This window comes from Marmota monax, unplaced genomic scaffold (genome assembly GCF_021218885.2).
Source record: "Marmota monax isolate L192 unplaced genomic scaffold, Marmota_monax_Labrador192_F-V1.1 WCK01_AAM20220418_F8-fsc00327, whole genome shotgun sequence".
Lineage (NCBI taxonomy): Eukaryota > Metazoa > Chordata > Mammalia > Rodentia > Sciuridae > Marmota > Marmota monax.
Genome location: NW_026692808.1, coordinates 349,604 through 359,960, shown reverse-complemented (window position 1 = coordinate 359,960; position 10,357 = coordinate 349,604). Strand labels below are relative to the sequence as shown.

General features: G+C 49.5%; 1 protein-coding gene across 1 annotated transcript; it reads left to right on the top strand.

Annotated features, from left to right (window-relative positions):
• Positions 1-3,351: 3,351 nt before the first annotated feature.
• Positions 3,352-9,504, top strand: Prss38 (serine protease 38). The gene is made up of 3 exons (XM_058580629.1): positions 3,352-7,973; positions 8,056-8,218; positions 8,750-9,504. The coding sequence occupies exons 1-3, from the start codon at positions 7,559-7,561 to the stop codon at positions 9,045-9,047; spliced, it is 876 nt and encodes a 291-aa protein (XP_058436612.1). The 5' UTR covers positions 3,352-7,558; the 3' UTR covers positions 9,048-9,504.
• The last annotated feature ends 853 nt before the right edge of the window (positions 9,505-10,357 follow it).

The window sequence follows — 10,357 nt, the reverse complement described above, 5'->3', positions numbered from 1 at the left end:
TCTTTTCCTGCCAGATGAGGGGAGTACAGGAGAAAATGTGTATTATGAGAGTCTAGAGAAGGGTGTCTCATTTTAAAGGTAGGGGAGCTCTACTTTGAGAACCTCCCAGAGTTTCAGAATCTGGTCACGAAATCTTCCTCAGAGATACTTGGGTTCCTCTTATCAATATTACTTTGGGTCTGCAGTTCTCCTTTAGTGAACAGGTAGTTTGCTAAGAAATGTGACATATCCTGTCCTCAGGGGCCAGGCAGGGCTGCAGATAAATTGTTTCTTGGAAAAGAAAGCATGTGGGGGTCAGCACAGAGGGCCCACTTGATAGAATCATACACAATAGTTAGCAGGCTCCCCCGCCCAATCCTGCCTCTCTCTCTCTGTCCTGTGACTAGTGACAAAAGGAGGGCCACAGATGGCTGATCCCAGGGCAGGAACAAAGCCCAGGGGTACAGGCAGGAAGAGCAAGAGAGTGGATGGGGGCATTCATTCGTTAACAACTCTTTGCCAGGAGGAGAGTTCCCTGGAGGCAGGTCACCTTGGCCGCAGGTAGGGATGGGGGAAGTGTCCTGGAGGTATGAACATTCTATTTCCTCCTGAATCAGGCCCCTCCTTTTTGACCCAATCATTTATTATCTACACTGTCTTTTTGTCTCCTGGCTTCGGTTCCCCCCTCTGAGAAAGGGAATCTTACTGCTATAAGGGAAAAGTGAAGATGGCTGCTCTGGCTGCTTTGAGCTGAGACAGGATGACCTGGGGCCAGTTTGGGTTTCCATTTTAGGAATGTTTTGGGTCTGTTGAAGTGTCCATGGCAAAAGTCTGGTTTGGAAAGAATGGGTTGTAAAGTCATCTGGGGGTGGGTGCTTCTATGAGAGAAACAAAAAGACATGAGGACTGGAATGAGATTATGCAAAATAATGTCACAGCATCTAGAACAGATCAATGAATATCATGAAGTTGATGGAAACTATTAATCTCACCAGGAGGTACAAGAGCTGAGAAGTTGTTCCCATAACAAAGCCGGTGAGGATAAGGCCTTTATTTGGGAATGTAAATCTTTAACATTGCCAGGATTATCACAATAATTAGTTTTATAATGTCACAGATTCCCCCATAAGATGTAGTTATCTAATGTCATCTGATTTTTACAAAATACCTTTCTATTAGCATAACCTCTGTGCTTAGTAGAGATCTCTCTATTTCTGTTACTTAGAACTTTCTTAGTAAAGTTCGTTAGGACTATTATGTGCCATGTTACATTGTTTAGACCAATATGAGGTATACATTTGGGGCTAGATAATCATACTAGCAGACACAGAAACAGAGATCAAGCTTGCCTATATAGGAGGTTAGGAAGATTTGTAGATCTCAAATTGACTCAGAAAAAAGGCTTATGACTCTGACAGTCTCTTTGTGTGTGTGTATGTGTTGGGTTGTGTGCAGTGCTGGGGATCAAACCCAGGGCCTTGTGCATGCAAGGCAGGCACACTACCAACTGAGCTATATCCCAGCCCTTAATAGTCTCTTGATAGTTATCAGGCACTCCTATCTATGAAACTTTCCTTTATGGCCTTCAGTTTTACTTACTTTTGTTGGGGGTTTATCTGCTACTTGGGGGACAATAAATGAAGAAGAGGGCTGGGAGTCAGGACCTGATCTAAGGGGCTTATGGAGTGGGGAATCAGTGAGAATTAATTGGAGAGCAGAGCAAGGTTGGCATAATGAGGGCCTTGTGCAAAGGCAAAAGAAAGCTTGGAGGTAAGGAACTTCAGGCCATTTGTCAGTTCATTGGAGGAACTTGTCTAAGTCTTGGAGGGTTTGGAGGTCAAATATCACAAATTCTGAATTTGGGCCATCGACAAGGTTGTCTAGTTTATATTGCAGCCAGATCCGAGTACTCATCCTAATAAGGCATTTACTTTTAAGATCAGATTGGAAGTGGAGGATTTTGAAATTTTTAATGAGACAACCTAAGAGGGAATCCTGTGGGATGGGCTGGTTAGTGCCCAAGTTGGAGAGGTTTGACTGGGGTGTCAGTCAAGATCAAGGCATCCCTTAATGTCTCCTGTCACCAGAGTTCCACCAGAAAGTGAGAGGGTGTCCCCTCCTGCAATCCCATTTGTGGAGGACCCCTGGTATCCAGATGAGCCAAAAGGTGAGGGTCTCAGGCAGGGCACCTCTGTGAGAGACCAGAAGAGAACTTACCTCTCCAAAGAATGAGAAGCCTGGTATTGCAGGCAGGAGCAAAATGGCAAAAAGCAGCCTGGAGGTCTGAATACATAAGAGAAGGAAAGAATTGGAGCAGATAGGATTAGGGGATGCTGCTAATATTCAGTTTGTACACCCATAGGGGTCCTTGCTCCATCCTTGTGGCAGTAAAGAAACAAAACTCTAGCCCAGGTCTCACGGAGGGCCTCCTTCTCTGAGTATAAGGTGGAAAGAGGCAGGGGGAATTGGAGGGAAATATGAAAACACAGTAGAGGTTCATTAGGTCAGGAAAGGGTAGACAGCCCCAAATCTCCATCCTGGGTTTTGGCCCCAAATGCCAGCACATGAAAGGGAATAAAAAAAGAAAAAGAAAATGGTGGCAGAGCTCACTGGACCAGCAATGCTTTATTAAGTAATGAAGGGACACATTTTTGAGGGGAAAATTTCGAGGGGAAAATGGTGGTGGGCTCCAACAAGGGTATGGGTTTAGCAGGGCCAGGTCATGGGAGGAATTTTGGTGGTGGGCTCCTTTAGGGTGGGGCAGGAGGATGGGTAGAAGAATAGTAAGGGAAGTTCCCTGGGGCCTATTGTCCATGTCCTTCAGATTTGATTTGCTAAAAAATTGTAGAGAAATGTTGCGTTGGTTTCATGAAGGAACAGTTCTGTAACGTCCTTTACTTTCAGTGCCTTCTGGTTTCTCTGGTATCAGAGGTACTGGGCAGTCCTCCTTCCTCTCAGGCTTCCTGTAAGACTTTGGGTGAGCCTCGTCTGACTTGCCCCATGTTCGGTGGCATGCTCCTCGGGGCCCTTCTGCACCACGTGCTCACCACAGAACGTCCTCATTATGGCTGACAGATGCCTCGGGTGTCTGCTCTTCAGGGCCCTGTGGGAACTCCACCTTCAGGACTTTGCCCACTTCACCTGGGTGGCAGAAACGTGCTCCAGGGACTGGGATGTAGCTCCATACTTGCCTCACATTCTCAAAGCCCTGCGTTCAATCCCCAGTTCCAAAAACGAAACACCAAACAACATGCTCCAAATGTTGCCTTCCCTCCATTGCTTGTCAGCTGGATGTTGGCCACGTCCCACTCCCTCCTATGCTGGCAGCGTGGACCTCAACTGCAGCTCCTGCCCATTCTGCTGGGAGGTTTCTCAATGTTAGTGATTTAAAAAAAAAAAAAAAAAAAAACAGCTCTTGTTTCTTTGTGTTTTGTTTTGTTTTTGTTTTTTTTTGCCAACTATTTATATATTTATTTCCTATTTTATTTTCTTCTCTGACATTTATTATTGCCTGTGTCTGCTTTTTTTGTTTAATTTCATATTTTTTGTACTGGGGATTGAACTCAGGGGTATCTAACCACCAAGCCACATTCCCAATCCTCATATTTCTTTTTTACTATATCTTACTCATTTTCTGATTGGTTTCGTTTGGATCTGGACTGTCCCCCAAGGTCTGTGTGTTGAAGACTGGTCCCCAGCTGGTGGTGCTCTGGGGAGGTGGTGGACACCTAGAGAGGCAAGGCCTGCTGGAGGAGGTGGCCTCTGGGCATGTCCTGGAAGGTTCATCTTATTCTGAGCTCCCTCTCCTGTTGCTGCTTCCTGGCAGCCATGAGCTGACTGCTGTCCTCCACCAAGCCCTTGTGCCATGTTGTCCTGCCTCACCTGAGGCCAGAGCAAGGGAGGCACCAACGGAGACCTCTGAAACCATGACCCCAAATAAATCTTTCCTTCTTTAAGTTGATTTTATTAGGACCATCCCCTGCCATGTTGTGGGGGATTGAACCCGTGCCCCCCACATGCTAAGGAAAGGGTCTCCCAGACCTGCATCCCAAGCCTGATCGTCCCAGGCTTTGCCACGAGACAGAAAGCTGACTAACAGACACCATTCTCTAAACTGTTGGAAAGTGATTCTCTTTGTGTGTCCTTTAGAAGGTCTCTATTTCTGCCCTCCAGCCCACTGATCATAGCACTTATGCTACATAACCCACCGCTGACCTTCTCCAGAGGGTCCTCCAGCCCCACTCTTAGCACCTATAATATGCAATCCTCCTTCCTCTCAGGCTTTCTGTAAGACTTTGGGTGAGCCTCAGGATTGTGGATTCATTTCTAAGTTTGGTTGTGCTTCTTAGTGCCTTTTAGGCTTCTGTGTGACTTCTTGTTTTCATGGAATACAGCCATTATATGTTTTAATGTCCTACAGCCATGATATGTTTTAATGTCCTTGTTTGCTCATTTTGACAATGAAGTCAGTTGCAGGTGATTTGTCCTTGTTTGGGGATGGGAGCTTTTGCTTCTTTACCTGTCTAGTTTCTTTGAACCGATGCCAGGCATTGTGAATTTTACCTCACTGGGTGCTGTATATATATTTTTTAATTCCTACAGATCTTCCTGAATTTAATCTGAATTCATTTGTGTGGCTTGACTCCAGTTAAGTCTTTTCAGGTCTTGCTTCTGTGGTTTTCTAGATGGTGAGGGTGCAGTCTGGTCTAGTGATGACTGGTTCTCATCACTGAGAGTGTCGGGTACACCTGCCACTCTCCTGTGGGCATGGAACCTTTCCCACCTGCCTGTTGTGAACGGGACTCTCACACCTGTTGTGAGTACCGGGTGGCTTTCCACTTCATTCTCCTGGGATTTTCTCTTCATCCTTGGGTGGTTTTGTCACATGCTTATGTGACAAACTCTAGGCTGAGAACACAAAGGTGCCCTCTCCGGTCCTCCAGGGTTCTCTCTGTCCTTCTCTTGTGTCTGGTGCCCTCTCCTGAGAACCTGACCACCATGGCCGTCCTGCTATCCCTTCTCTTCTGTCAGCCTCCTCCAACTGCCCTGGAGCTGCGTTCTGCTGTGCTGTGTCCTGGGAGTCGCTCAGTGGTGGCCACCTCCACTCCTTCCCTGTCTCTCTGGGATCCAGCATTCACTGCCTGATGTTTGGTCTTAAACACCAGCTTCCTGTATTAAATTTTGGGTGGGAGTTGTTTCAGGTGGAAGGTCATTCTGGTCCTGTTAATACAACTTGGCTTTATTGTTTTATTTTAAAAAATCAAAATAAAAGCAGCACTTTCTTTCTTAAAAGTGCGTGCACCCAGCACATAGTACGTCCACATTTCTTTTCTGAGCATCTCTTTTCCTTCCCATAGGGGGTCTTTCTTCTGACTCACATTCTAGTTCATGGATTCTCTTCATCTGGGCCTCAACTGTTGTTAAAACCATTCAGTGGTTTCTGAATTTTGGGTTTTGGGCTTTTCATTTCTATAATTTCTATGATGATTCTTTTCACATTCTCCTTGGTCAAATTTACAGCTTCCAGTCAATGCAAACAGTCGACAAGCCTTTGACCCCCTTGAGCCTACCCATAGTCAGCATCCTTCTTTCATGTTTTCTGGCTGGTGATCCAGGCATTGGGATTTCTTGTGTCTGTTTTCCTGCTGGTTCTCTGTCATGGTGCACATCTCGTGCTTCTTTCTGGCCATCTTTGCTTGTGTGCTGGAAAAGAGGTCAGGTTTCACTTGTAGAAACAAGTGAAACATCCTTAGCCTCATGGACAATGCTCTCATTGCCCTAAGAGGAGCTCACTGGGCTTTTTTCCAGGTGCATGGGCACACCAGCCACTTGGAGTTACCTTTGGTTGCCTTCAGGGCTTGAGAACTTGAGATTTTCCAGGTTCAAGGTTTGAGTACCCAGTTGATTCAGAGTTGGGCTGTGGCCATTAAAGGACTGATTTACCTAGGATTCACCCTTATTTATGGGGAGCATCCCTTTTTATTTCAGCCGGAAGCAGGTGTGGTTGACCACAGTTCACCCCTTGCTGGGTCCTGACTCCTATTTTGTTTCAGTAGCCTCAAAAGGACAGACCCCTTTGCCGCCGTTTCTGCAAGGGCAGCACCCACTCAGATGGGGCGGGTCATTGTCTCCTTGCTCCCCAGATCTCACTGTTCTGGTGAGTCCTTACCGCATTATAAGTGTCTCCTGCTTCTGGAGATGGCTTTATGTTTTGTCATTGTTTTGGTCTGGATATGAAGTGACCCCAAGGAAGGCTTGTTCTCCTGCTGGTGGCACTCTTCAGAAGTGGTAGGAACTTTAGGGGACATGTGACCTTGAAGGCACTAGCTTGCCCTTGGCCCTTTCCTTTCTCTTTCTTTGCTTCCTAGCTATCATGATGTGAGCAACTCTGCTCCACCATGTGTCCCCTGCCATGACAAAGATTCAAAGCCACAGGACCAAGTGACCGTAGATTGAAATCTCTGAAACCATGATCCAAAAGGAATCTTTCCTTTTTAAAGTTGATTTTCTCAGGTAGTCTGTCACAGTGATGGAAAGTGGATTAACACACCACTGCAATTAGATATCGAAGCTCCATATCTATCAGGATTTAATTCTGGGTTTCATTCCTATAATAAACTGAATATTTGTGTTTTCCCCAAATTCATAGGTTGAATTCCTAACTCCCTGTGTGATGGTATCCAGAAATGGGGTCTTGAGGAGGGGATTAAGTCATAATCCTCACCCTGTCTGTACCATGTGAGGTCAGCACCAGCAGGCAGTAGTCTGTAGCCCAGGAGGGCCCTCCCCAGTCCCTGACCATGCTGGATCCCCAACCTTGGGCTTCTAGCCTTCAAAATATGCAGAATAAATTTCTGTTGTTGACATGCCCTCCAGTCTCTGGTATTTTGTCATAGCAACTTGAACTGATAAAGATAATTCCATTATCTGTCCCAGCCTATGCCCCCCTGATGTTTTAATTACTGCAGAATCATAATAAAATTTGGTGTCTTGTAGGGAAATTTATCTGCCTTATTCTTCTTAAATTTTTACCCTTCCACATGAATTATTAATTTTTTTATACTAGGGATTGGGCACTCAGCCACTGATCCACATCCCCAGTCCTTTCATTTTTCATACATTTTTTATCTTGAGAGAGGGTCTCACTAAGTTGCAGAGGGTGGTTTTGAACTTGAGATTCTCCTGCCTCACCCTCCCCAGTCACTGCTGGGGTTACTGGCCTGCACCACTGCACCCAACATGAATTATAACTTTTAAAACCAGCTTGTAGAGTACATTTAAAGACCATGCCAGGATTTTGTTTGGAATTGCCCTAATTTTTCTCATTTTTGTTATGTAATTCTTTGGAATCCTGTATCTTGATGATAACAAGACTTGTCAAAACTAGCTGGGATGAGTATATTTTACTGTGTGTAAATGAAGCCTCAATTTAAAAAAATAAAAGGTTTTCACAGGGTATTGCACAGGTGTGAGAGACAATGATTCAACCAAATTGAGTTGGCCAAGGAGAAAGCTGGGGATACCAGGCTGGGTAAGAAGTTCTCAGAGCTGGAAGATCGAGGTGTGACTATGGGATGGAATGCCACACCTACAAGAGTTGGGCTGGGTACTCTGTCACATGCCTAGAGTGGGCGCCATCACGTGTCCTGCTGGGGCTGCAGTCATTGGTGGGAGCTTGTTCTGCTGGGCCTGCAGTCATTGGTGGGAGCATGTCCTGCTGGGGGCGCCATCAGGTATCCAGGGCTCAGGCGCTGTCACGTGTCCGGCTGGCGCGCCCTCACCGGCTGGGGGCGCTGTCACCTGCAACTACATACTCACCTGCTGCGGAGGCTCCTCCATGGCCGCCCCCGCATCCGGCCTGGGCGCATCCCGACGCGCTGCCCTGGGGTTCCTGCTGCTAGTGCTTCTGCTCCTGCAGACGCCCCTGGCCCGGGCCACCGCCGCGGCCCACCAACACCTTAAGAGCTCCGGGAACTCCCTGAGCAGTGCTGTGGGTAGGTCCCGTCCCTGGCGCCGGCAGCCATCAGACCCCTCGCGCTGCCCCGCCGCGCGCCCACTTTGCCTGTCTCTCCCCAGCCTGTGGCCGGCGCGCGGTGCAGGGCAAGATCCTGGGCGGTGTGTCCGCGCCCCCGGGGAAGTGGCCATGGCAGGTCAGCGTGCAGTATGCCGGCTTCCACGTGTGCGGGGGCTCCATCCTCAACGAGTACTGGGTGCTGTCGGCCGCGCACTGCTTCGGCAGGTGAGGGCGCCGGGAGGCAGGAACACAGCGTGTCCATGATGGTGTTGCGTCCACCTCGTAACGGGTTCCCACTTGTACCGCCCGTCTGCTTGAGCAAAACCCTTCTCTGCACTGAGGCCCCTACCGCTCCGGGAGGCTGGTCCCCACTTGCACCATCCCGCCCCACACCGAGGTGCCCACGCTAGAGACCGCATCCCAGCCATGCTCCCTGATGCTAACCGAGCAAGGCCCTGTCCCTTGAGCCTCAGTCACGTCCACAGCAGCTGCCTGGTGCACAGGGACAAGACTCCCCTTTGGCCATCTGCCTGCTGCGGGAAGTGTGTACTGTCCAGCCTGCTGCAAGGGAGGGTTCGTATGTGGGGGCGTCTGGCTTGTAGAGCTGTTGGCCAGGGGCCCTTGATGGTCTGCGATCTGAGTCAGGCACCTATTGTGGGTACCTCTGCTGGTCAGGCTGCACCGCCTTCCAGTCTTGGTTCTGTCTATAGGCTGATGGCGGGGGCTACATGCAGTGGCTTTCATTTTGGCCCCCAGGGACAAGAGCATCCAGATCTTTGACATGTACGTGGGCATCGTCAACCTCCTGGTGGCCAATGAGCACACCCAGTGGTTCGAGGTAAACCAGGTGATTCTGCACCCCGACTACGAAAGGTTCCACCCCGTGGGGGGTGACGTGGCTCTGGTGCAGCTGAAGACCCGAATTGTGTTTTCCGACGCCGTCCTTCCGGTCTGCCTGGCACCTCCTGATGTGAACCTCACCAACCTTTTTTGCTGGGCCACTGGGTGGGGAGTGGTCACGCAGCAAGGTAGGCACAAGGGCAGCTCACGCTGAAGCCGGCACATTTCTTCTCCCAGGTGGGCTGTGTTCCTTGCGGGCTGAGGCTCTGTTGTCCCTGCCTCCTGCCCACCAGGAACTCACCCAGCTGCCCCTCTCCGAACCATACAGGTCACACCACGGATGAGCTGCAGGAGGTCCAGCTGCCGCTGGTCTCCAAGGCCCTGTGTGCACTGCTGTACAGACACTCGTCCTATATCCTGCCAGACATGCTGTGTGCTGGGGACCTCTTTAATGTGAGGACTGTGTGTGAGGTATGCCCCCACCGGAAGGATTGGAGTTGGGGCTGGGCAGGGACCCTGGGATGGCTGTGTGCTGATGATGGTGCATGAATACTTCATACCTGCCTTAGGCCTAGACTGTGGCTCTGGGCCTGCTGCCGCCAGGGAGGGGGCCATGTGAGTGGGGAGCGAGGCCACCCTCCCTGCACCTGAGAAGCAGGCCCTTGACTCTCAGGTAACAGAAAACCCCACTTCCTTTGCAGGGTGACTCTGGGGGGCCGCTGGTCTGTGAATTCAACCACACATGGTTGCAGATTGGAATCGTGAGCTGGGGCCGCGGATGTACCCAGCCCTTGTACCCTGGAGTGTATGCCCGGGTTTCCTATTTCTCAAACTGGATCCGTTATAACATAGAAATCACACCCATTCCTCCTCAGCCGACCCCTGCTCTCTGCCCCATCCTAGAAGTCACTGTTGGTGTCCTTGTGGCCACTCTGGTGGGCCTCTTAGTGTTGTGAGGACCGAGACTACCCCAGGCTTCCTCATGGTTGCATGCCCTGCTTCAGTCCAGCTGCAGCCTGCCGGGTCCCTATGCTCCTCCTGGCAGTCTCTCCAGAGCCAGGTGAGGCCAGGTGCCGGGTCCATAGGTGGGTCTCCCAGGGGAGGCTTAGGGGCTTCCCAGGAGGGCAGAGGAGATGCAGCAGGAGAGCCAGGAGCTTTGGTAAGGTTATTAAATATTTATGAAGCAAGCATTTCAGCACTTCTGTACTGGTTTTTCTGCCCCAGGGTTGCAGCAGATTCCTTCAGAGTGAGTGTCTGTGCAGAGAAGGGCCCACCTGTCCCCTGTACATCCACCTTCAGGGTGAGGCAGCTCCCATAGCATGAAAGGAAGAGCCCAGACCAAATGGAGCCTTTGTAGGAAGGACTACCTAGAGGCCAGCGTGAGTCTGTGGGCTGTAGCTAGAGCTGAGGCAAGAGGGAAGGGCATTGTCTGAACATTTAAACCTGCAAACAGAAAGGAATTCCTGAAGACATTTAAACATCCACTTTGAAAAACTGGAAAAGGTGAGCTGAGAGTAGCTGGGC